The 25,327-nt window shown below is 47.3% G+C and overlaps 7 protein-coding genes across 7 annotated transcripts; 2 read left to right on the forward strand and 5 right to left on the reverse strand.

Moving 5' to 3' along the window:
• Positions 1 to 408: 408 nt before the first annotated feature.
• F4812DRAFT_450048 (fungal-specific transcription factor domain-containing protein) lies at positions 409 to 3,800 on the reverse strand (the record flags this gene model as incomplete). Its single annotated transcript, XM_047936046.1, has 5 exons — positions 409 to 481; positions 540 to 2,903; positions 2,982 to 3,106; positions 3,484 to 3,508; positions 3,610 to 3,800. 5 exons carry the CDS (start codon positions 3,798 to 3,800, stop codon positions 409 to 411), a joined length of 2,778 nt encoding a protein of 925 aa, XP_047793126.1.
• Positions 3,801 to 6,104: 2,304 nt separating this feature from the next.
• F4812DRAFT_450049 (PigN-domain-containing protein) lies at positions 6,105 to 9,211 on the reverse strand (the record flags this gene model as incomplete). Its single annotated transcript, XM_047936047.1, has 5 exons — positions 6,105 to 7,025; positions 7,074 to 7,218; positions 7,272 to 7,459; positions 7,517 to 9,075; positions 9,142 to 9,211. 5 exons carry the CDS (start codon positions 9,209 to 9,211, stop codon positions 6,105 to 6,107), a joined length of 2,883 nt encoding a protein of 960 aa, XP_047793127.1.
• A 726-nt stretch (positions 9,212 to 9,937) lies between these two features.
• Positions 9,938 to 11,620, reverse strand: F4812DRAFT_456825 (chromosome segregation protein Csm1/Pcs1-domain-containing protein; the record flags this gene model as incomplete). The annotated part of the gene is made up of 3 exons (XM_047937057.1): positions 9,938 to 10,158; positions 10,261 to 10,677; positions 10,735 to 11,620. 3 exons carry the CDS (start codon positions 11,618 to 11,620, stop codon positions 9,938 to 9,940), a joined length of 1,524 nt encoding a protein of 507 aa, XP_047793128.1.
• A 460-nt stretch (positions 11,621 to 12,080) lies between these two features.
• F4812DRAFT_419118 (AAA-domain-containing protein) lies at positions 12,081 to 14,456 on the forward strand. Its single transcript, XM_047933314.1, has 4 exons — positions 12,081 to 12,436; positions 12,523 to 12,799; positions 12,870 to 13,242; positions 13,294 to 14,456. The coding sequence occupies exons 1-4, from the start codon at positions 12,341 to 12,343 to the stop codon at positions 13,856 to 13,858; spliced, it is 1,311 nt and encodes a 436-aa protein (XP_047793129.1). The 5' UTR covers positions 12,081 to 12,340; the 3' UTR covers positions 13,859 to 14,456.
• Positions 14,457 to 15,008: 552 nt separating this feature from the next.
• F4812DRAFT_279980 (cystathionine beta-l) lies at positions 15,009 to 16,659 on the forward strand. Its single transcript, XM_047930998.1, has 2 exons — positions 15,009 to 16,340; positions 16,398 to 16,659. The coding sequence occupies exons 1-2, from the start codon at positions 15,114 to 15,116 to the stop codon at positions 16,515 to 16,517; spliced, it is 1,347 nt and encodes a 448-aa protein (XP_047793130.1). The 5' UTR covers positions 15,009 to 15,113; the 3' UTR covers positions 16,518 to 16,659.
• Positions 16,660 to 21,480: 4,821 nt separating this feature from the next.
• F4812DRAFT_419123 (TMS membrane protein/tumor differentially expressed protein) lies at positions 21,481 to 23,525 on the reverse strand. Its single transcript, XM_047933315.1, has 3 exons — positions 23,301 to 23,525; positions 23,157 to 23,236; positions 21,481 to 23,049 (listed from the first exon to the last, which is right to left on the reverse strand). The coding sequence occupies exons 1-3, from the start codon at positions 23,349 to 23,351 to the stop codon at positions 21,735 to 21,737; spliced, it is 1,446 nt and encodes a 481-aa protein (XP_047793131.1). The 5' UTR covers positions 23,352 to 23,525; the 3' UTR covers positions 21,481 to 21,734.
• F4812DRAFT_279991 (glycoside hydrolase family 61 protein) lies at positions 23,261 to 24,829 on the reverse strand. The gene has a single exon (XM_047931000.1). It carries the CDS (start codon positions 24,694 to 24,696, stop codon positions 23,935 to 23,937), a length of 762 nt encoding a protein of 253 aa, XP_047793132.1. The 5' UTR covers positions 24,697 to 24,829; the 3' UTR covers positions 23,261 to 23,934.
• Positions 24,830 to 25,327: the final 498 nt, after the last annotated feature.

Genomic DNA, 25,327 nt, shown 5'->3' on the forward strand with positions numbered 1-25,327 from the left:
CCGTTAAATTGCATTATTTTTTGCCGTTTTTATTTTAACATGGTTGTTTATGGCCTATAACCCGGGCCATTGGGCCACTCTTTTTTTTTTTTTTTTATTTTTTATTAAAATTTTTTTTTTTTTTTTTTTTTTTTTTTTTTTTTTTTTTTTTTGCTCATAAGCGATTATATCCCACAGACACCCAAGGCTAAGGTGTTTAATTTGTAATCAACAAAGCCGTTTTCCCCTATATATTCGTCGTATAGCTTCAAGTCCTTAAGAAGCCCACCGGAACTCCTAGCAAATGACAGCATAAGCCCACTTACATGCTACCACGTCAATCGTGACCCGATATAAAGACCGGCAAAAATATACCCAGAGATGATCGCAAATATCATTGTATATCTACACAGTAGGGCAGCCTTAGCTTCAGCCTCCGCCTATGGGCATGTCCAACCCAGAAAAGTTTACGTCGTTCCCATTGATACCGAAGAATTGGAACCTGAAATAATAAGTATATATTAGAAATAAGTTTAATCTTAATGAGTTGAGTGGCTTACCAATCTTCGACGTTCAATGTAGCCGGCACGGGCTGCTGTCCGGATCCGGTACTCCAGCTGTCACTTGGACTTTGGCCGTCTGGCATTCCCGTGCCGACGTCACCTCCCGGCCATAAGTTATTTGGTTGAGACTGATATCCTCCAATGCCTGGTTGTAAGTAAGCGTTAGCCTGCGGAGGACTCGTAACGGCGGCTTTATTGGGCGCCCGGGGTTGGTACTGGCTGGTTTGCCTGGGCGATTGCGGTGACATACCAGCCTGTATCGGATTTACAAGACTCGGGTCGAGACTCTGTTGGGTCTGCGGAGGCGACATCTGCGGCATCGGTATGTGAGAGCTTTCCGGGAAAAGCTGATCTGGCTGGAAATTCTCCCATATGGATTGGGAAAGATTGGGTGAGTTACGAGTCACGAGATAGAGATCCGGAGGGGTCGTCGGGACGGAGAAGGACGGGTTGAACGGGGTTGCTGGTCGAGTATGTGGCCTGCTGTTAGTACCCATGAAAGCGTCTGACCTGGTGTTCGGTGAGTGGATGGGCGGGCCCATGTGTGGTGGCTGGTTTTGGATCGGTTCGTTCCTAGGGGTTTGTGGACGCGATCGCTCGTAGGATTCTTGATGTACTGGTGTATTTATACTGAAGTCAAGAGCCATCTCATCATATTTCCGTTTATTGGCTTCCTGCTGTCTTTGCTGGTGCTGCTCCAGCTGAGCTAAGCTTTGTTGCACTTTCCTGTGATGCTTGCCGGCAGCTTTCTGTAACCTCTCTTCCATATTTCTATTCCCCAATATTGACTCGAACAGGGTGTGAACCATCTTGCCCACTAACCACACCTTAGAAACCCCCTTAAGAGCTTCCATACAGGTCCGAATCCGAGCTTGCGTAACTTGCTGGATGGAGAAGACGGGTGACCGCATCTGATATACGTGCATGATGAGAGCAGAGAATAAGCTGTACACAATAAATGCAGGGCAGTAGCGGAGCTCATCGTGCGCCGACAGGTTTTCAATGATAGATGTGATCATCCCTGCAGCCTGAAAGGCGATGTTTCGCGAAGGATAGGCAGAATCATCCGGAAACCGAGCAGCGCTGCTATGATTAGGAGGCATATGTGCCCGGTGAAGCAAACAAAGTGTTGTATAATAGTTAGAATGAAGCAATGCGCTCCAGAAGTGATGTCGCGGCATCTCCCAGTATACCGATTTGGGACAATTCTGTAACCAATCGGCCAAGGCCATGTCGCTGTGAGTGAGATCGATGGCGTTCTGGCGCCGGCCCTTGGATGCTACAGAATATTGCTGGGATAAGACTAGGCCCATGATCTCGCAAAGCTTAACATACTGCAGGAAGAATTGAACATGAATAGGGTCAGGGGCAACCCCGCTCGCATTGTCTGGCTCATCCTCGATGAAATCCTCTTCAGTCAGCATTTCAACATCTGAATCGTCTAGATTGATATTGCATGGTCGTCCTAGCGCAACCGCCACGGATCGATCACGAGTGAAGAGCGTCCACCAGATACGCTTCCATAATCTCTTGTCAGCCTTACTCAACTGAGACGCCTCTACCGACCTGTGCATTCCGGATCCTTGAGCTACAATTATAGCAACTCTACTCCAGTAGAACACGTTCTTAGTGACGTCTTCTGGACCTTCCCAATACCAACCCATCAGGAGTAGAGCTTGGACAATCGTCACACGGTCATCCTCGTAATTAGCGTCGTAGAGGGCCTTTGCTCTTTTATAAAATGTCAGAGCAGCCGGTGTGGTCGACCCATTCGCATCCATTAGTTGAGGATTGTGGCAGACTCGAGAACCAGCAAGTAGGATGGCTTGGAGAAGGAGTAACGAGGGCGGGTTCTTGGGATCCCGGTACTGTCTCATGAACCGAGTCTTATTTATAACAGGCACGATTGGGTGAATCCATTTAAAGTACGAATCGATAAGCTCGTCGCAGAGGGACCTAGGTGGAAGTAAGAAGGCCCCGCGCCGATGGAGAATATCGATCTCGATATTGTCCAGTTCAGTCAAGCGAGCCCTGGATCCACGTACATTCTCGGGTAGCGGGTAATGTACAACATCGGAATCTCCTTGACGATCATGGACCAACAGCGTCAGATTCGACGATTCCCCTAAGAAAGCTACCCTACCAGCCTCGGTGATGGGCGCTCTAGTAAACTTGGGCTTCATGACTAAGTTGACGTACGTGTCGTGGTCAGCCTCCTCTCTCCTAGCTTGGGCTTCTATGGAGGTCGTTGTCGGAACACCCTCCGAGGAGTGTAATACAGCCGGTCGCGCTGGAAACGTATTCGAAGAGCCGGCATTAGGTGGCTTCGGAGAGGTATCTTCGACGATGTCCCCACGGTCGCTAGAAGCAATCTAATTAATCATCCTGTATTCGATTACACTACCTAGGTACGGAGAGATGCAGAGAATGTGTACGTACCTATCTGAATCTTTTGTCGCATTTGCCTGAGTCTTCTTCCTCTTAGGTTGTGGAATTTTACATTCGATTTGGAAAGCGACACAATTGGTACAAGGGACGCCGAGGCTCGCCGCATCGCATCGCACCTATTATTTATGTAAATATTGTTTTCCTTCTATATGTACGTTTCTGACATGGCCGTTTATTTATTTGTTTTATTCTTATTTTTTGTTTTTTTAGGGTATATTTGACGAATCAAGGTAAGACGTCATTTTCGTACCTTTCTAGCATGGCAAGTCTGTTGGTATCCGAGTGGTCAGTTTAGTTGATGCAGGGTACAAGATTAGAAAAGAATATGGAGCGCATTCTCGAGATGCCTCGGCTCGTTTAGAAAAATCCCACCTCAAGCCCCAGATAGGTAGCTCGAGCTTGGAATTGATAAAAAGGAAGCCAGTTCATCCCTCCAATGCGAAAGAAGGAAGGAAAAAAAAAAGAGGATAAAACAAATAAATAGAATGCTTACCTCGCATGCCCTCGAAGCACGTTGTCTAAATGAAGTTCACTTTTGGTCAGCCCATGCCCATTCGTCGCGAACTCGTAGCGCATATATATAAAATATGCTGCAGCATCATATAACAACTCTACGAACCTTCGAAAACTCATTTGGCCCTGTGCATTCTGCGTACCCGTCGTTGGCCCCGGCGATGTGTTATGATTATTGGACGGAGGTGTAGCTAGCGAACCCGAGTCTGACACCGCCACCGTCGCCGCTGCCCCCGGTTGTTGTTGCTGCTGCTGCCTTGCTAGATCACCACCGTCTGGATTCATATCGCCGTTCATCGAAGTTCGATCCGCGCACTACGAATAGTATATATATTCCTATATATATTCCTATATGTCCCAATCGAAGCGAGAGAGGGCGTGTTAAAGGGTAAGTATCTCGTCGTTAAAGCTGGAGGTAACGCCGTCGGTGGGCTTGGCTGTTGGGGATTAAACGTCACGGCAACTCATCGTCTAGTGAGGCAACATGAGCATGGGTAGTTGGATAGGATAGTCGGAGCGACAGGAACAACTACCTAGGTAGGTATGTACCTGATAGGGAAGTTAACTAACTAGGGTAAAAGGTAAACGTATCGCGTTGGCCAAGTTCTACTATGGAGTAGCAAATCGTGGGCGTGCGGAAAAGAAAATTATTTGGTAAAAGTTGAATAAAGAGCTTGGGGACCACAAATAGAGGCGATGCGAATATGAGAAACGGCCCCGGTTAGGAGTTCAAATGCGACAAGGGGAGATGGCGCGCGGGAGCGAATTTAGAATTTGATGTCCCGCCATTTACATAGTACGCCAGGAGATTTTTCTGATGTCTTCGGTGTCTATAATAATTTCTTAATTTTCTTAACTTGCCGATACTTCCTGCCTTCTAATTCTTCCTTAGCCATTCTCGAGTTGTGTAATCGTACTGCAACATGTCCCGTAGCTGCCGGTATGGGGAAATAGGTAGGTACCTAGTAGGCCTTTGCAGGTCGTGCTTGTATTGTATTTATTGTATTGTACAAGACTTGGTCCGTTTTGGTCATCCCTATGTACCTAAGCATAGTAATTTATAGTGTGAAGTACAAGCGGATATTAAACTTTAGCGCACATATTTTGTTTGCCCTCCGTGCTGCAGATGCATGGAATAACCAGGCCATCTTCGGGACTATTTTAGAAGTAATTAGGAAGCATCAGTTAGGTACATAGTATGTAATTTTGCAGCCCTAATCAGTTACGTACAATACATAACTGCTAGGGGCTTTCGTAGAATACTCCCTACCCCTAAGCATGTGAGATACCTACCTCTTATTATAGTACCTTATACTATATAGATCATCTTCCATAACCCGCCTTACCACTTTTCATACGATAGATCTTCTCCGTTAGAAATCGAGAGTGCACCTGACAATCTCTTACATATATATAACAGATATAAAAACAAAGCAATCCTTCAGCTTGGATCAGGATGCTAATATATGCTCAAAATATTATAGTCGGTTAACTCCATCGAACGGACTGTTTGCCCTGTATGCACATACAAGATCATGCGATGAATTTAAAACGCAGCTTCCACATACATGCCAGGTACAGGTACTAGTATAGTAGGTACCATATATACATGCACAATGCATGGGTGTTGCATGTCTGTATTACTGACATGTGAAGAAGCGGGAGGTTGACTCGGCGGCGAGTCCGTTTTCTTTAGTTCCCTTCTCATCCCTGCTACATAGTACCTGTACCCTTTACGAAACCCGTTCGGGTGACGAGCTGGTTTTTTGGGAAACAACTTGACATATATTTATGAATACCTAACAACAAACCTCAACGATCTCGTAGATTCGGTACGTACCCTGTTTCCAACCGACGATATGCGAAATGGAGGCGAGGAAGCAGAAGGTGCTTTACCAAGCCCTTTATATAGTTTAACTGACTTATATAGTACCTAAGGTTAATAAGAATAAGGGATATGAAGGAGTAGAAATAAAGAACATACATCTCCTCAAGTCTCAAACTAGACGTTTAAGCAGTGATTACCTATACCAACGACGGGATACGCTCAACACAAATCACACCAGATACCCATCACATTCACCCAAAACAAATTGCTTCCCTCTTATTAGCGTTCGAACCTCAGGAAATGTGGAGAGCTACTCGCGGTTTTTTTTGTTTTTTTTGTTTTTTTTTAGAGACGCCGCCGGTACGCCGGGTCTACCGAGGCATTTTCCGAATGTAGACAGATCGTCAACGCAACTTATAGTGTAATAGCGTATAGGACAGTAGACGGTGAGGCTAACTCTTGTTTTCTTTTGCATATCGCGTCGTACATACACAACATTGGGCGATTTTATGTGGGCATCTCATGTCCAGCTGATGAGATCAAATATTCGGTTCAGGCGCGAATTAGGGGGATACGTATTGAAATTCGCTGTCGCGGCATGCATATCGAGAAGATGTATGATAAAAACAAGCTCTGTTCACGTAATTGTATTACAATAAACTTACACATAGGTATAGTATGGTATGGTATGTACAAGTACCTGATTTTTATGCTTTCTCTATATAAGCTCACAATAGTAGCTGTTCGCCTTGCGTATATAAACACATTATCTATCATCTAGGAGCGTCCGTTTTTTGTTCCTTAGTCCCCCCGTTCGTCGTCTCTATCAGAGTTTCCCCTATCTTTCCGTTGCTCGTAGTCGCCGCCTCGTGCGAAGTGTTCACCTCGACGCCTGCGATAAACAATGCACTCACACCTTCTAGAGCGGCGACGAATACGCAGAGAAGACTGGCTATGGCAAAGTGACTAATTGTTGATCCTATCTCAAGCCACGAGCCCTCGTCTTTCACTACCCAGAAGAAGTAGAGTGTTAGTATGTCACTCAAGGCCATTGCGACCATAAAAAGTGCCGATGGCGCTACCCCGATTCTCTTATTGAGAATCCCTAGGTTTGCTGATATCAGCGCAAATGGGATCATGATTTTGAGAATTAGAAGTGCCCCCTGGGAAAAGGGGTCAAATACTGGGAGGAGTCGATTTACGCTGTCTAAACTAAATGAAGAAATAGACGCGATATTTCCGGTGCTGAAGAAGGCCGACTGAAGAAGAATGAAGAAGAACAAGGCTACACGGGCATCCGATAGAACCAGTGGTCGGAACTTGGATACTGCCTCGGCTGATGTCTTGTTGGCGTCTTTACCTTCTATCGATGCTTTTCTATTCGACTTTAGGAATTCGTAGGTGTGGTGCTCCAACCGTACCCAGGTAACTAGTAACAGGCTGAACGCGAAGTAAAAGAGACCCTCGTAAGAGATGGTGAGGATGACGAAAGTTGGCGCGCAAGTGAGAAAAATAACCAGTAGCCTATGAAGATAATGGTGGTTGGGTTGAAGTCGATGAGCAATAGGCATCAAAAAAGATATTACCAGCACCAGCCATCCCACAGCTTGATTTCCGCGAGGTAATCCCTGCTTTGCTTGAAGTGATAGAGCACTGCTCCGAGTTACGACCATAGCGAGTATGATAAGCCCGACCTAGTAGAGTTAATATGGCACGTTAGTAGACAGAAATTGGAAACTGACCTGGATCCCGATTAAAGTTCGGGAAATTTCATTGCCCTTCTGCAATGTGCTGTCTTTCCTCGGACTCGAAGAAGTCGCTAGGAATTTATCTTCGAAGATCAGGTACACAATGCCAACAACAACCATCAACGCACCACCAATAACGCTATCACATGTCAGTTTGTTACATACATATGAAAGGGGGCCAAGTTAACTTACATGAGGGGTATGTTTTCGATTTTCATTGCTGGTAGTAAAGTGAAAACGCTCATTAACAGGCATGATACAAACCAGGTAGCAGAGAGAACCCAATACTTCCGGAGGAAAGATATCCCCGAAGTCAAAGGATATAATGCTCCTATGATATATAAGACGGTAAAGATTTCGCGATGAATGTATCCAAATGCCTAGTTCATGTTAGTCATCTGGAGAAGTCTTTTAGAAAACTGAAAAGGAATATTTACCAGCGATACGATGATGCCAACATAAATGACTGCGTTGAGCAAGAGAGATATAATATTGGGGCCGGATTTGATGTGCCCAAATAAGGCTTGTCTTCCCCTAAGCAAGCTGTCTCTACGAGCGTAAACTTCTTCCCAGAAAAATACGGGAAAGAATGCATAGGCGTAGTAGGTGACGGGCGAGTGGGATATGATGAATGATGCGTAAAGTGTAACAAGGATCGAGGAGAAGACAATTGCTCCAGCAAGATTCCTCGAGGGCTGGGCGGTACCTTGCAACACATGTAGATCCAAAACAGTTGTCAAGGCGTACGCCATCCACCCAAAATAGCCAATGGTAATGAGAGCTCTCAAGAATAGCCAGTCATAAGTCTGCAAATAGCGCATTCCTTCCAGTCCAATTTTCATCAATGCTGCAGACTCCTCGATAGCCTCTTCAAAGTTCCCATTATCGATTAACTTTCTAATAGAGGACACTCGACTTTCGGGGGATGAACCGCTCTCCTCGCTTAAGGGTTTATAAGGCCGGTATCTTATTTCCGTTGCCTTCTTGCTGTTCTCTTTCACTTTATACATCTCTAGGATCTCCTGTGCATTCACTAGAGATGCCTCAGCCTTTTCTTTGATGCTTGCAGACAGGTATGAGAGTGGAAGTTCCCCTACGGAGTTCGCAGGGAACTCAACACCGATCAAGTAAGCCATCAGAGCAGCAACATCCGCTTGTTGTACGTCATTTCTCTTGATTTGGTCTAAATTCCAATCTGACGAGTATTCATCGTGACCAGGAGCAATGGTGCCTGAATACACAGACGGCTTTGCTACGCCTGAGCCCCATGCGATGAGAGGGGTCCTGGTGTTATCCGGGTGGCCGTCTCCATGACTCCCCCAATCGCTCATACCATGGTCAGCCGTAAATACGAAGGCCGTCCTGTCGTCACCGTAGAACTTCTGTATTAGCTCCGTAATCTCCTTGACGCCTTGGTCGACGACTTTAATATTTCTAAGGTATTCTTTTGAGTATGGTCGATATGAATGACCAGTCGTGTCCAATCCCAGAAGGTGTAAGAAGAAGACGACTTTCTCTTGCCTTAGAGCATCATTTAGGGTCTTATTCTTTTGCGCGGCAGCAAAAACCTCCTTGACGTGATCGAATACATAAATATCTAGCTCAAGCGCATCCTTGGAAAAGTCCTCGAACTCTGCATCATAGTAGTCCGCATCTATCCTACCAGGAGTAGCGCCATGTTGAAACATGGGTAGAATATCAGGACTACCCCAACTCCATGTATGCGCACTTCTATTAAAGACGCTATCGAAGTTGACCGGATTCAATTTCCAGCCAGTCGCAACAGCAGAAACATCCTCGTAAAGGCCTGCAATCAGAGCGACATGTCCAGGGCGGGATTCGGTGGGCACTCTCGTATGGGAAACGCCAAAGGTGCCATGCTCTAGCACACGCGAACGTAAGAAGGGCGCGAGTGGTCTCGGGACCTCGTCGGCTTCGGTTTCAGGGAACGGTTCGGGATGCGACTGGAAAGCCTTGTCTGCGCGCAATCCATCGCCTAGGTAATACACCCCCGTTAGCAAGAATAATACAACCTGACACTCTATAAAGGAACAGTACGAACCAACAAAAAGCACAAGTCGATCCGCCGGCGCCTTAACTCCTGGGGGCCTCTCCACGCGGAACAATTGCATTCCACTAACAATAGGACTAACAAAGTAGACATCGAAAATAGAATAGATGTAAATCAGGTGAAATACCACGGCTATAGCCAGGAATTTAAAGCGACTGGTGCCCGCCATCGCTATAAACTGTAAAGGACAAGTCTGTTCTATGTGAAGCGGAAGAGGCGGAAGTTAAGTGAAGAAGCGCCTCACCAAAATATCGAGTTTGTAGGTGAGATGGGTTGTTGGTTATCCCAATGGGGATCCATAGGAAATAGGCAAAAGGCAAAAGGCAAAAGTATATAATTCTCAGCTCTCTTCAAGGTAAAGGTGCAAAGGTGCAAGTCGCAAGTTGAAATTTGGACAGGTTGCAACCCACTCTGCCACTTTTGCAGCGGCCGTCAAGGTTGTCGTGTCGTCTTGGGGAAACCGCGTCTGGGTTTGCAGGGATCCTTACATACCTAAGGTACCAGGATACGGGTTCTGCGGGTGCACAGACTCCAGACTCACAGACAGGGCTGATTACATCGGTACATCGGTACATATGTGGGGAATACCTAGATCAACTCAGCTTTATATACCTAAGGTACAGCCCGACCCTTATTAGCTTAACTCCTTATCTGAATATAAGGGGTACTGAACGATAAAGTATTATATTCTGGTATCTGGGATATCTACAACAGTTCGTTTCCCATCCGTCCGAACTTCGTCTGGGTAAAAAAAACAAATAAAGGGGCATTGTCCATTGTCCTCTCTTCACTCATATTCTGGACGCTCTGTGAGTGACTTCATTACTCTCGCGTAGAACCGCGCAGCGTGTGATTGAGGGAAAGTGATTTCCTCGACGAGATAGTCGGGCAATATATCGATCAAATCCTGATCGCGACTTGGGTCTAACTGAGGCATGTATCTGAATTGAGGCTCGTCAAGTGGCTCTGTGAGATCATCGCCTCCCACGACTAGCTTGAAGTGAAGAGCTGGAGAAATAAGTTAGTCCGCGTTTCATGGCCTGAATAGTTGAGAAGGAGGGGCATAATAGAAGCGGAAAAGTAGAAGAAAAAGAAAGAAAAAAGACTTACTCCCGTTTCTACCTGTCTGTATACAATCATAAGTCTCACCGCTTTCCTCCCGCTTGACGCCACGGACGATTAAGCCAGTCAAGTCTCCGTATAAGTCTTCCTTCATTTGCGCCACTTGAGCTGCAGCCTCAGCATTAGCCAGAAGTCGGTTGTTTGCACTTGATCCTTTAATAGCACTACCAGGAATCTTAGTGACAGTTGCTTCGGCTGATCGGGCGGCAGCAAGCTTTGTAGTGAGTGTCTTGACCTCCGTCTTCGCCTCAGCTAACGAGGCACTGGTATCGTCGACTTTGCTTTGCAATTGATCGGCTTTAGCTTGACTGGCCTCTAGCTGTTGTCTCAGACGTTGTGCTTCTTTAGCTAACTCAGTTTGGGCCGACAACTGCGCTTTCAAAGTCTCGATGAGTTGATTTGCAGCTAGGAATAATTAGTTTCCTCTTCAACATGTGTAAATCGCCCTCGTTTGGTACTTACTATTAGCTCTCTCCTCCGATTGTTTTTTGAGTCGGTCGTAATTGCGTTCTGCTTCCTTTATCCCAATCTCTCGTAGATCCCGGTATTTTGCTTCCAAGTTTTCATACTTCCTGCTTAGTTCCCCTACTCGCCGTCTCATCGATGGTTCATGAAGCTCAGAGTCCGATGCTGGTACTGTTCTTTCGTTTATACCAAAGATGTTCCGCGACTGAATGCGTTGGACAGAGGATAATCCGTGGACATTGTGAGATGGCAGATCCTCCATTTGGTCGTATTCTTCTACGCTTAATTCCGTCGCCTCGACCGCTTGCGTCTCCGGAATTTCATTCTCGACTGGTTGGGTTTCTGGTATTTCGGGTTCCTCAGGTAATGTATCGATATTCGTCTTCGGTTTGCGTCCTCTTCTACCTACTGGTCGAATAACAGATTCCGATTGATCTATTGTTGATATTTCGTCGTCTTTGGATATTTTCGCTATCTTCGCGGCTCTCGGTCGACCCCTCGCGCCTTTAGGTTTCGCGTCACTAATCGTCGATCCTTCTTCTAGTTCATCCTCCGCTACGGGCGCAATCTCATCTACGGCAGGTCGTTTGTTTCCTTTCCCTCGTGTGGTTTTCTCTTGTACGTTCGCTGATTTATCAGCTAAGGCTTTTCGCGCAGGGGGTTTCGTTGCGACGGCACCTTTAGCGGCAGCAGCCGTCTTTCCATTTATTTGACGCGTCGCATTCTGAGTTGGGTTGGCTTCTTGGTTCGCAGCCGTCCCGCGAGTTTTCCTACCCGGAGCCATTTTTGCGGCAGGGTCTGCCCCTTCGGTTAAGATGTCTTCTTCTTCGTCGTCGCCTGAATCTACTAGCTGGAGTAATGCAGCAGTTTTCGCTTTTAACATTGAACGCGACAACAAATTAGCAGCGCGCGTTGTGGCTTGTGGTTTTTGATGAGGCCGTGTGTAAGTCTAATTAGACCCAATTATATTTAAGCGGAATAATGATATGATGCAAACTGTATGAATTTTGAATTGCTCTAATTCTCATATGGTTATGTCAGTCATGCAACAGAAGAACTAGGAACCGTGGGGATAAAGTAAGTTATCCTACATAAGATTGTTGCGATTGAAAGTGGGATATGTTTGTCACCAATCATGTTTAGGATTGGAGGGTCCAAAAATAAACAAAAATATGCACTATGTAAGGAGATCAGAATCCATGGAAGTACCTAAGTACACAAGCCAGCCAAGCACGGCCGCTGCATGTAAAGATAATCGATAAGACCTGTGGACAGCAGAGCGTGCCTTAAAACTCTGGGTAAGGCAGCCACGTTCCACATGTGGTGGCAATTGATACTTTTAAGGTACCTATACCATGTACCTAGGTTAGAGTGAGACGGGTGTAAGTAAGCGCAGAGACACGTATGTACGCATGGGCATGCTCCAATCCAACATTTTCCAATTTTCCAATTTTTATTTTTTGAGTCGGACTTGTACATAACGTTACGCCCGACTACCTTGGTAATCTAATATTGTGGCGTTTCCTTTTAACTCCAGCTAATCCACACCCGGCTGCATTTCGACCATCTTTAATTTCTCCCAGCCAACTGGGAGGCGTATCCAATGATTCTCAGCGGGATCAAGCAGTCTTTCGCCATGGTTGACCGAAGACGAAATGGGCCTGATTATTTCTGGGACTTACTCTTGATCCTGGGCACAGTAAGTTAAGGTCGTTTGAATATAATCACCCACATATAACCCGTCTATATGTGCCTGGTTTAGCACTACTAACACCATTCAACCAGGCTGGAGCCGCTTGGTTTCTCACGAGAAATGTCATATCAACCATTCAAGGAACTCTCGCCGACCCAGACAAGGAGAAACGCGAACAGGCTCGGCTCAAAGCGAAAGCGAACCTTCAGAGGCTACAGAAATCAAGAGGGCATGAAGAAGACGGCAATGAGGAAGACTCGAACGACTCAAAACGGGGTCCACGGATAGAGGACTTGGTCCTTAACGAATATGAGAACCTTGTTGCGCTAGAGGTAGTTCCACCGGAAGACATACCTGTTGGATTTGACGGTTAGCACACTTTTTCCTCGCCTGCTTTTTCCTTGCCTGCTTGGGTTTGTGATTCTAATACCTACGGCAGACATCGGCGGCTTGGAGGATATTATCGAGGAAGTTAAGGAGTCCGTCATATATCCGCTGACGATGCCGCATCTCTATTCTCACGCAGCGCCCTTGTTATCTGCTCCATCCGGTGTATTGCTCTACGGTCCCCCAGGCTGTGGAAAGACCATGTTGGCAAAGGCCGTTGCACATGAAAGCGGCGCGTCATTCATCAACCTTCATATTTCAACCCTAACCGAGAAATGGTACGGAGATTCAAACAAGCTCGTCCGGGCAGTGTTTTCTCTTGCTCGTAAACTACAACCAGCAATCATATTCATCGATGAGATAGATGCGGTACTGGGAACGAGGAGAAGTGGTGAACACGAAGCCAGCGGCATGGTTAAAGCAGAGTAAGGACACTCATCGCATGATCGCTTTCTGTAATTAACGATGAATCATAGGTTCATGACGTTATGGGACGGCCTTACTTCAGCAAACACACAAGGGCTCCCCGCCAGGATTGTTGTGCTCGGGGCCACGAATCGCATTCATGATATCGACGAGGCTATTCTCCGCAGAATGCCCAAGAAGTTCCCCGTGTCATTACCGGATAAAAACCAAAGACTACGAATTCTTCAGCTTGTTCTTAAGGATACTAAGACCGATCCGGATAACTTCAACATCGAGTACATCGCGAGAGTAACAGCCGGCATGTCTGGTAGCGATATCAAGGAAGCTTGTCGCGATGCGGCTATGGCCCCGGTACGCGAGTATATTCGCCAACACCGAGCAAGCGGAAGCTCCATGTCAACCGTTGACCCAACACAAGTACGGGGCATTCGTACAGAGGATTTCTTTGGACGAAAAGGCGGAGGCCAGATTCTTATGCAGAATCACTCGCGAGCGAAGTCATCGAGTGACGAGTACGAAGACGTCGAGGACGATGGGGAAACCGTAGAGACGTCGACCACGGGTGCGAAGACTGCAGAGGCCGCCACGGAGGCTACTACGGAGGCTTCTACATAAAATGCGTGTTTTGAATAAATATTAACTATATGAACTATTAGGAGGTATGGAGAAAGGCGTTTACGTCGGAATAACCAGGGTTCTTTTTAACAATCACCACTTGGGTTGCAGTCAGCACTAGACATTGGTTTGGAAAGATGTGGCTCTGTACATTGTTATGAATTCTAGCGATGAATTTGTTTTCATCGGCGTTGATACCTTGAGAGTATCTCTTGAGCTGTTGAAACCTTCATTACCGATCGCGATAGAATTACAAGTACCTAACGTATGATGATGGCATGGTTCTTGGTAAATGAGCCTCTAATCTATGGGAACTTTGGCTGTAGGTATAGTTGATATAAGGCTTTAAGTGTCTCGCAATATATTAGGTACTTAGGTAGATAGTAGACGTGGGTGTTTGACCAATTTGTTTTCTATTCGGTCGATATTCGTAAGACCTTCTAAAATACCTATTCATTAACGTATTTTGTTTAGCGTTAGGATCTCGACGATAATTCAGCCTATGCATATAATGTTTTCATTGCTTATACCTAGGTAGGTATCTAAAATGAAAAATAAGGTTCCCACGTCTGCCAGGTACCGTGGCAGCGTGGCAGCTTAGACGTCAGCCCTACGGGCATACCACCTAAGGGGCCAGAGGGTCTGAGGGTTCAAGCAACGTGCTGAGGTCTTGGCGCACAGGCCACTTTACCTTAGGTCTAGGTACCCAGGTAGGTGGGAGGTACATCGGACATGGTAAACCCGATCGGCTGCTTTTTGTCCACCGCCCCTGACCGCCCAAAATCACGTCATCTATAGCGATACCCGCGTCTTCCCCAGATTTTACCTCTCTGCCTCTCCAACCCGATAACCGGATGCTGCAAGGAACGCTATGACCCCACACTATCCGCCCTCTTGAGTAAAGCTGTACAACCTGACGACCTCGGACTAGCGATCACGGAATTTCTTACGAGACTTGCATCCTGTCATCATACCTAAATTTTGAATACTTCTTTTTTAGTCTTTCATGTTTTTACCTCGAAATCAATATCGTCCTAATTTACTCATACGACCTTCTTTTATACGAAGAGTACAAAGAGTACGATAAATTAATAGTCATTAAGCAAGTCAATTGATTTCTAGTAATCTTGCTGATACACAAGAGAAAAAAAAAAGAAAGAAAGAAAAAGAAAGGAGGTCTGGGTCTAAAATTTAAGTCGTTAGATTCCATTTAACCGCCGGGACGTGCCGTTTTCATCTCGTCAATCAACTAGCCATGGAAGACTCTAAACCTCTAAACAAGGCCTTTTCTAAGGTTGACCTCGATGGGCACAACCTTCCTCCTTCACCTGCGCCCTCGAGTCCTTCCAACGGCCGTCGGCGCTATGCTCTTGCCACTGAACTTGTCTATACCGAAACAAAAGACCAATATGGTGCCTCGAGCATCCCGGTCTACCAGTCCGCTACGTTTAAGCAGACCTCCTCTAAAGGTGGCGATGAATATGACTACACACGATCGGGCAACCCGACCCGAACGCATCTAGAGCGCCACATGGCTAAGATTATGAATGCTAACCGAGCCCTTGCTGTTGGTTCCGGCATGGGTGCTTTAGATGTTATCACCAGGTTATTGCGTCCTGGAGACGAGGTGATCACTGGTGATGATTTGTATGGGGGTACCAACCGGCTACTTACATATCTATCGTCGAATCAAGGGATCATTGTCCACCATGTGGATACCACAGAAGTCGAAAAAGTACGCGAGGTCGTCTCGGACAAGACTGCCATGGTCCTCTTAGAGACCCCGACCAATCCCTTAATCAAGATTGTCGACATCCCCTCGATCGCGAAAGCTGTCCACGACGCCAATCCCAAGGCCCTCGTCGTTGTTGACAATACTATGCTATCGCCTATGCTATGCAATCCACTCGAGCTCGGAGCGGATATAGTATACGAGTCAGGCACTAAATACCTATCAGGCCATCACGATATTATGGCAGGCGTCATCGCGTGCAATGACACTTCTCTTGGTGACAAGATGTATTTCACTATTAACGCTACCGGTTGTGGTCTCTCTCCGAATGACTCATTTCTTCTCATGAGGGGGGTAAAAACACTTTCAATTCGTATGGAAAAACAACAAGCAAACGCTCAAGTACTTGCCGAATTTCTTGAATCCCACGGTTTCCGCGTACGTTACCCTGGCTTGAAATCTCATCCGCAATACGATCTCCATTGGTCTATGGCGCGGGGCGCCGGTGCAGTCCTATCGTTCGAGACGGGTGACGTCGCCTTATCTGAGAGGATCGTCGAAGCTGCGAAGCTGTACGGGATCAGCGTGAGCTTCGGGTGTGTCAACAGTTTAATCAGTATGCCGTGCCGTATGAGCCATGCTAGCATCGACGCAAAGACAAGAAAGGAGAGGCAGATGCCCGAGGACATCATTCGACTCTGTGTTGGCATTGAGGATGTCCATGACCTGGTCGACGACCTATCTCGTGCAGTAAGTGCCACGGCATGGGTTCAGCTTTTACATCATCGTTATACTAATATCAATCAGCTCGTACAAGCAGGTGCAGTGACAATTACACTGGACGGCTTTCATGCAGTAGGAGCTACAACACAAGATGGAAGCACAAATTCGAGCAACGATACGTCGTCTGAGCCTACATTATCTTAAGATCCTGCGGGAATTCCGTGTTTCGGAGCCAATTACACATGCTGATGTGTGACACTGCAGCAAAGACGCATTCCAACAATTAAAAAAAAAAGCCATATTCCATTGCTAGCCCGCCCACCCCTGCTCGTACTAATCATTGTACATAAGGGATTGTAACGCTCATCCACCCACCCACCTCCTGGCCTTCTGTGCAAGGGCTTGGTTTTTTCCCTGGGTTACATGTACACGTTGATATAGAGTCTCACAGATTTAATGCTCCGCGGGTGGCCTAGACCTACTACACTTAGCATATGGATAACAATAAACCGGAGAGGAATAACGCATACTGGGCAGCTGGTTGCTGGATCACCTCGCTGAATGGGAGTTTCTCGCGTCCAGTCTCATTTACCCAAATTTCCAGCATGGTTGTTTGAGAAGAACTTCCCCCTTGCTGGGATTTCCCTTGGGCAGAACCGCTATCGGTCTGGGTGCCATGCGTGCTATATTCGTTATTTAGTATTAAAATCTTATTGGCGGCAGTACTCTCAACGAACCAGTCTGGCATCTCCTCGCCCTCATGAGTGCTATGTGGCATTGCGTTCGTTGAAAGAGAAGTGAGCATTAAGGGGTGGATACAAGGCCTAACGATGGCTAATAGGTAACTCTAAGGAAACAAGTCCAGAGTTGAAACTGATAGTCTTATGAGAAAATGATATCGAAGATCAGAACCGATTGGGTGAATCTGCCGATCCAATGCTCTTCACTTGAACATGACTATACCTCCCTCTTATATATACACGAGGATTGGTAGTAGCAAAATTGCATTCGTAGTGTTTGGGTGTCTACCTACCTAAGATATCCTTACATAACTTCTTCCTGTTGGACTATCACTCCTCCACGCCGACTTGTAGTGCTGGGAACGACTTTCCATTGGGCCTTCTAAGACGGAGGAGATAACAAGAAGTGTAAGGATATGACTACTGCAAAACTTGGTCAGTCACATCAGCATAAGTCTATTATCACACAGGCTCGCGTACGGATGAGTCAAATCTAACAGGGAACGCTTCGAAGAAAGAAGAAGAAGAAAAGCCGAACTAGAAGAACCCCCAGCTCGTGCAACGATCGCTCTGCATTATCGATCTTCAATGTGTTACTGTGGCTTTCGTCAGCCAATAACACGGGACATGCGCAAACGCAACAGCACACGCTGCGTAGTGGAATTAGGTATAGCTTAGCGAAGTATTCGGCTTGTAGAAGACGATCCCCAATGTTGCCAAGAGCCGCTGCTCATCCATCACCTTGTCCATAAGCCCCCCCTTGTTGGCTGGCTCTCTTGACCGGTCAGGAACAGAAAATGGTTTGATATGGAAAAACAAACGAAGTAGTTGCTTTTTTTTTCTTTTCATTTAGGCCGAAAAGAAGGATTTTCTTCGCATACCTACACACACACACATACACACACAACATCCCAGACTATCCCGAATCTAGGGTAGAGGATCAGATAGACAGGCGCCACTAATCCGATCTACAAGGCCCGGAGGGACTAACGAGACCTCGAAAGAAACAGTTCGAGTTCGACACAAACGCCACGGTGGACGGTGGACGGTGGGATGGTCAGGTGAACTGGCGCCTTGCAAAAAAGGGAAACATGCGCGTACCCGTCGATACCCATTACATTACGTCTGCGTCTACGTCTAGGTATGTTCCGTCAGAGGCTACCTGAATTGCAGCTCCTCACCGCCTTTAATGGGCGATCGAGACACTCTCACTCGGCCGTCTTTCTTCGCGTTGGCTACCTAACCTAGAGGTATACGTTAGGTTAGGTTAGGTTAGGTAGTCCCCGGAAGCGCTTAGGTGGATGAACTTTTACGACTACCTAGGCCTCGTCTTGTCCGCGTCTGACTTCTGATTCGCCGACTTGGGGAACGTTCGTCTTCCCTCCTCCCCCCTCCCCACCCCTATTGTGTGAGACCCTTTTCCCCTTCTTTAGGTACGGTCCTCTCTCTTCTCCCCTCCCCCCACCGTTTACAGGAATCAGAGACATCAGAGAGGCAGTACAACGCCAATAAAACGTGTTTGCTGTCTTAGCATTTCGATAAATTGGTATGGGTGCATAGGTAGGTAGTTCGATAACAGCTTTCTACCAGCCCATTACTCGCAATAAGGTATCACCGGGGAAGCCTCTTCTTCGTTTACCTATCTGCGAGGTTAGGTCAGGTTAAGTCAGGTATATGCATTGCATGGAGCAAACAAAGTCGGAATATGGGAGGGAGCCTTGTAATGTATGTAGGTCGGCGTATTGTTAAGACATCCATCTCCACATATATCTGTGAATATCGGGTGATTTATGCTCCTGTCCCCCGAGCGACATCATAGGTTAGGTACCTCCTTGGGTCGTTATACCGTATAATCTTCTTGCGTAAAGGAAGGTTTTTTTTTCTGCATCCTGTGCCTATCTAGAATGGGCACACGCGTCCTACGTAGGAGAAGGTACCTAACCTATACCTACCTTACCTATCTACTGTACAATACCTAAGGTTAGGTAGTGACAAGTACATCTTGTGGCCCTACAGAGCTTGTCCGGCGATAGTCGAAGCACCTACCCGATCAGCCTCGTTTCTAGAAGGCCAATGAGCCGACCTTACCGGACGACGAAGCGCCTTCCTTACGTGCCTAAGATAAGGAAAGACTCAAGAAGAGGGTCGTTATCACGTCATTCATTTGTTGCTGTTGTTGTTGTCATTATTATTTTATCTATTTATTTTTCTCATCCCGCAGAATGATATGTCATTTTCAGCTGTGCCCTGTACGTGAGATTCGCTTTAATTTATATGAAGCTGCTTGCCGCTTGGTGATCACGGCCAACGCAACAACAGCAGCAACAGCAACACATTCGAGCACAACCAGGTAGGGTCTGGCACATGGCAAAGTTGCTTCTATGCATTAGTGGGGAAAATGGCTCACATGAGAAAGCCATGCCCCTGACGAACCCCGATTTTTGGTAAGACCTCGTCAACAAGTACCGACAGGGCTTGGATGGGCTGATTAGGTGTAGTAGTGTAGTGCCTGGTGAGGCTCTGACGTCGCCCTGGGCGTCGGCATCGTACATATCCTTCCGTATAGACTACCCAACCACAGATTAACTCTAAATACAATAAGACTCGATAGACGTCATGGCATGATAGTTTGTTTTGACTATCGAGCAGCTTGTTTTCGACATTGCGTATTGTATATGGGGTCGTTACACGGAGGTGATCAGACCCGAAAGGCGGATTATGAACGAAGAGAGTTTGTTTAACTGCTTACCCCTTTTTTTCTTGTGCCGCAAAAGGGATAGAGATCGTGGCGTCGTATTAGCCAAAATTGTACTTGTGTCCCTCGTGTCCCTGATAGATAACAACTTTTATTAAATACTCGACGCAAACTAACCTAGCTAGCTAGTATGATATCGTGTATACTACGTGATACCGACGCTGAGTTAGAGGCTTAAGAAATACAACAAGCTATCGAAAAAAAGAACATCTTTGTTATCCTCGGTTAAGACGTCCCACCGCATAGCCGCCTGTTTACTGTCAATACCTTCCTTACCTTCCTTCTATCATATTCACATTGTGCCACCGCGAGGGGCTACACCCGTGTTACTTGTGCCGAATTATAATTAGCTTATCTTGGTGTTTATACTACCTACCTCCATTTTCGTCGTTGACGTTGCGGTGACACTATTTGGTCTGATGTGAGTCGACGGTGCTAAAGCCTTATACGACGTATGCGGGAGTTTACTCAGCCGCCGCTGCAAGCGCCGCGGAAATAGATATAAGTCTAAGTGGACGTAGTACGGTATGTGTGTCATCTATCTAGGGCGTACCGTTAGATGAGAGACTTTGGGTAGTCGAAGACTTATATGTTAAGGCGATATGAATAGGGAATGGTTGGGAGAAAAGGGGGTGAAGAGGGGGGAACATATTATAAATAGAAAATTTACTTTACTTAAAGTGCTGATGCTAGCAAAGGTTCGTTAAATAAGAGATAGAAAGGGGGGCTATGGGAACGATAAGTTAAAAGAAGATTAAAAGACGACCAAGAAAACAAAAGAAAAGAAAAAAAGCTCAGTCCTGGGGTTGAACCCAGGGCCTACGAAAAACCTCACGTTGACTCATACTATCACCGACGCTCAACTCTCCCACTCACGTTCCCCCACGAGCGTTAAGACAATTGAGCCAAATGACAGTAATCCAAATCATGATGCTTTCTCTGGCCTCCTGTCACCCAGGGAAGAGTCCCTTTTTGCGGGGTCGGTTGACGAGACGTTTGTTGTTCAGGTATATATATGTGCCTTCCTTTCCTTTAGATGGGAAGATATGTTGTCGGGTATGAGTATGTATGTCTTGTTCTCAAAGCATCTATGACAATCCATGCGGCTCTCTTTCTTTGGTATTAGATAGTTGTTTAAACAAAGGTAGGAGGTAACGGGCAGGAGAAACTAGTATATAGAGGAACTTCCAGTGTGTATACAACCTTTCTAACTAGGTCACACTCAGAAGACCTAGCACAAAGTAACAGCTTCATAAGAAGACCTGGCTCTTATCCCCTCTAACGTAGCCTTTCAAAGCTTGACATACAATTCGAGATATCTTCACCTACGTAGTTTAACATGTAACAATTATTCACACCTAGACATCCATAGCAATAAAGCTCTTGAAATTACCTAGAATGTGCAGTATAAGCAAGCAAAAGAAGATAATACGAGAAATAATTACCCTTAGGTACCTACCTGTAGTCAACCAAAGATCAGACCCTGTAATTTTCTCATATGCGTAACTACAAGAAACTAGTGGCCCTCCACAGTCAACTACACCCCGTCAGTATTCAAGATGGGTTGGTAGCGTATCCTGTAGAATTAGCCATCGTAATGACATGTGGTTACTCCTTAAATCAAGAGGAACGACCGTTATATGAAATAACATATACGAGGGGACGCGACATATTAAAAGGGGTAAAATAACCCATGCAACTGAGCATTCAATTCAACCTCGCTACCAATATAGAAAACTACACTTTCATACCTCCCTACCTAGGTAGGCAAAGCAATGCTTCCAACGTTCCAACCCTTCTAACCCAGCAGGATAAGTACCTAGGTAAGTAAAACCAACTAAATGATACAGCCACACACCCACACCCACACACAAAAGAAATAAAAAAAAGTCAAGGTAACTCCGATATATATAGTAAGGTACTTTCTCAGGCGAACCGATCCGGCAGGACGATAGGCGCGACCAGGGTCCAGATGTACATGCCGTAGCAGATCCAGGCGCTGACGATCTTGACCCAGCTGGCCCAGTACGTGCGCCCGACGGTCGCGAAGTCGCTGTCCTGCGGGAAGTTGTCGAGCCCCTGCACTGTGCCCGTGAGCAGCGTGGCCACCCAGCACGTCGCCAGGAAGAAGATGATGTGGAACACCGAGTAGTTGTACTGCGTGCTGCCCCGCTCGTCGTCGTGCGGCGTCTTGCCGCTGCTCTCCTCGTCGTCCTCGTCATCATCTTCTTCTAATAGGGCGTCCGCGGGCAAACTGCCCTGCTCGACCGCCCGCCGCAACACCTCGGCTCGCATCTCCCGACGTCCCGGCTGTTGCGTCACAAGGTCGTGCTCGTCGTCGTCGGGGAGCTTGATGCCGCCACGACTGTTACCCAGGCCGAGGCTCTGGGTTGCTGCGCGCGTGGTGGTGTACGCGACGGTCAGCATCGTGACGATGGCGCCGATGACCACGGATGTCGTGCGGGTGCCCTGAGCGCGGACCAGGGGGTTGCACTGCCTGTCGTCGGGCTCCATGGAGACGGCGGACATGGTGAGGTACGTGCAGTATACCGCGACCATGGCGGCCTGCGCAAGGCCGGCCTTGGGGTTGTACTCCTGGACGGTCGGGTGGACTGAGATGACGGAGATGGCGATCCAGAGCAGGAGGTTGATGGTTATGGCGGCTTGGTTCATGGAGCAGCCGCTGTGGGCGAAGAAGCAGTACTGGATGATGGTCATGGCCAGCGAGCCGACGTACATGCCGAGGGTCGAGCCGATCAGCACGCCCCTCCAGACCTTGGAGTCTGTCTTCTCGATCTGCTCGAGGCAGTACTCAGCCCAGTTGTGGGCGAGGTCGACGAGGAGGATAAGGCCGAGGATGAGGAAGAGCATGGCGCCGATAAATGCGATGTAGTTGCCGTAGACCTGGAAGAAGGCGTCGGGGATGAGGAACGACATGACGATGAGGGCGAGCCAGGCGATGATCTTGGGGCCCCAGAAGCCGTTCTGCAAGGAAGCTCGCGGGTTTTTCGTAGAGGCGACGCCGAATAGCAGGCAGGCGAAGATAAGGTGGAAGAGGCCGAGGGCGAAGTTGATGCGATGGACAGCCAGCCAGCCGTAACACTGGCCGTTCGGACAATTGATCTTGACGTAGTCTAACATGAGGTGTTGTAGCTTCTCGATAGCCCAGGGCGTGAGCATGATCCACGAGAGGATGGAGTTAACTAGGAGGAGCAGGGCGTAGGCGATACGGGTAGCAACACTTGGAAGTTCGATGTTAGTCTCTTGCGTTCTGCGACAACGGCATGTCATGTCATGTCATGTCATTGGAAGCGGGATAGAAGGATAGAATCTTGGATATCTCTTTACCTGTTGCCGCACTTCCCGCAAGCGCTGCATACCATAGAGCAGGTAGCAGCACCGCAGCAGCTCGCAAAGCAGGACATCAGCTGGTTTAGTGTTAGTTTTTGGTGTTCTTGATTATAGCCGTTGCATCGGGTTACTTGGACGTACCGTGCCGGCGCTGGGCACCGCCAGGAAGGGAATAGATAGGAGCGCTCCCATCCTGGATGGCGGGGTTTGATATCGAGTTTGTTGTTTCTTATTATTCTTGAGAATTCGGGAATATTTCGAATATGGTTTTTGTTGTTGAAGGGAAAATAGGACTAGAATAGGCTTGTGATAGGATGAGGTTGTTGTGGTCGAAGTCGAAGTTGGCCTAAGGAACGGGGCTGTGATGGTGGAATTCACGCACGGACCATTTATACTGTACCGTATGGTTTATGGACTTGGCAATTGACATTACGTAGGGTCATGCCACCAGGCGACGCGCGCGGATAAGATACAGTAACTTTAAAGTGGAGATCAGATTTAGGTAACATTTGTAGGAAGTACATAGTAGATGTATTTCTATATGAAAATTATTCTAGCATTGGTGTTCACTTAAATACCTAACTTTTAAAATCATGCAATTCAGTTATGGATATAAATAAATTTAATAGTTCATCTAGTTATTCATTCTCGAGCTACATCAGATCTCACCACCTTCGTGGACTCTGACTTTTTCTTACCCGAGTTATCCACATTTCGCCGAATCATTCAAGAATTCCCCCTTACATACCTAGGTAGGTACCTAACCTAGACTAGGCTAACCGGTGAATAGCGCCGGGCCAGGCATCGGGTAATCCGTGATAGTCGTGTACGGGTTGAAGTGGATACCGGGGTCGGTGTTCTTGTACAGGGCGGTACCGAGGGTCCCGGCGGGCTTCGCGGTGCCGGAGCCCGTGACCTGGATGTTGAAGCACTGCGGGTAGGACTGCGCGCCGTTGAGCGAGGCGCCCCCGTGCAGCGCGATGATCTCGTGCCGCAGCACGTAGTTGCCCGGAGCGATCGACTTCGGGATCGGCGTCGTCCACGTGTTGTTGTTCGCGATCAGCTTCGCGCTCGCCCACTCCTGCGTGCCCGCGTCGATCCCGCTCGCCTGGATTTTGACCCATTTGAGCTTCGTCTTGTCCGCCTTGCTGCAGTCCCCGTCGCACGGCGCGATGTAGTCGATGATCGGCCCGTACGGGTGCGGCCACGCTCCCCCCGCCGCCGTGCCCCATTGGAACACTACCGTGCCGCCGGCCTTCACCGTCGTCGTCAGCGCGCCCGGAGCGGCGTTCTTGTGGCAGTTGATGTCGGCGGTCTGGTAGGCATCCGGAGCCACGAACCCGCTGTCGAGGTTTTCGGCGTACCAAGCGGCTAGCGGAGGCACGCTCTGGCCGTTCTTCTTGTCGTAGTAGTACTGCAGGAGGAAGCCGGGCTTCTGCACGCCGTCTGCTACGTAACCGGTGACGTATCCGTGCCCGAGAGTTGTGGTGACAAAGGCACCGAGCAAGGTGAGGAGAGAGGCGGTTGAAACAGGCATAGTGAACGGTAGTCCAATATAGTACCTATTAGTTATAAACTGCACCTGGAAGACCGATACTGGAAACAGTCAGTGAGCAATCGACTGTTTGAAGTAAAAAAAACCATCACGAAGCTATGCCAGGAGCACCCATATATACATATTTGTCGCAAAGGCCTCGTCATCAACTATATGTTATATACGATGCAACGCTACTGTTGATACCAAGGCGTTCACCAGGGTGCATGGTTGGAAGGCATTTCAGAATCCGCGATCCTAACCGGTGGGATGTTCAAGTTGTTCCATTCTAAAAATATTGGCCTCATCGTTGATTATGTTTGGTGGTTGTTATTCGTTGCTTTGGTCAACGAAAATAGGTTTCCGGAGAGCAAATCGCCGCGCGCGGAACCAGGTAAGCCGAGGTTACGTATTTGTCCTAGGGTTGCAATAACAATTACGCTTGTTGACTTTATTGACATAAAACCTTATATCTATCCTATGTATACCGAAGTTAGGTATATAATTTATGTCAAGTGTGTTAGCGATGGTTTTACGCTTCATCACATGGCTCCATTTCATCTTTTGTGGGTTATATTTCATCACGAAGTTGCTTTTTCTGCGAGGGGAAATACTGGATACGGCAGCTGTGTAG

The sequence above is a fragment of the Daldinia caldariorum genome, assembly GCF_022478825.1.
Source record: "Daldinia caldariorum strain CBS 122874 unplaced genomic scaffold F4812scaffold_3, whole genome shotgun sequence".
Lineage (NCBI taxonomy): Eukaryota > Fungi > Ascomycota > Sordariomycetes > Xylariales > Hypoxylaceae > Daldinia > Daldinia caldariorum.

Bases quoted from the DNA above. Each gene is read 5' to 3' on its own strand.
- F4812DRAFT_419118 (XM_047933314.1), top strand. From the start codon at position 12,341: ATGATTCTCAGCGGGATCAAGCAGTCTTTCGCCATGGTTGACCGAAGA. The intron at 12,437-12,522 runs GTAAGTTAAGGT...CCATTCAACCAG, and splicing joins TACTCTTGATCCTGGGCACA to GCTGGAGCCGCTTGGTTTCT. The intron at 12,800-12,869 runs GTTAGCACACTT...TACCTACGGCAG, and splicing joins CATACCTGTTGGATTTGACG to ACATCGGCGGCTTGGAGGAT.
- F4812DRAFT_279980 (XM_047930998.1), top strand. From the start codon at position 15,114: ATGGAAGACTCTAAACCTCTAAACAAGGCCTTTTCTAAGGTTGACCTC. The intron at 16,341-16,397 runs GTAAGTGCCACG...AATATCAATCAG, and splicing joins TCGACGACCTATCTCGTGCA to CTCGTACAAGCAGGTGCAGT.
- F4812DRAFT_419123 (XM_047933315.1), bottom strand. From the start codon at position 23,351: ATGGGAGCGCTCCTATCTATTCCCTTCCTGGCGGTGCCCAGCGCCGGC. The intron at 23,237-23,300 runs GTACGTCCAAGT...ACACTAAACCAG, and splicing joins CGGTGCCCAGCGCCGGCACG to CTGATGTCCTGCTTTGCGAG. The intron at 23,050-23,156 runs GTAAAGAGATAT...CGAACTTCCAAG, and splicing joins TGCGGGAAGTGCGGCAACAG to TGTTGCTACCCGTATCGCCT.
- F4812DRAFT_279991 (XM_047931000.1), bottom strand. From the start codon at position 24,696: ATGCCTGTTTCAACCGCCTCTCTCCTCACCTTGCTCGGTGCCTTTGTC.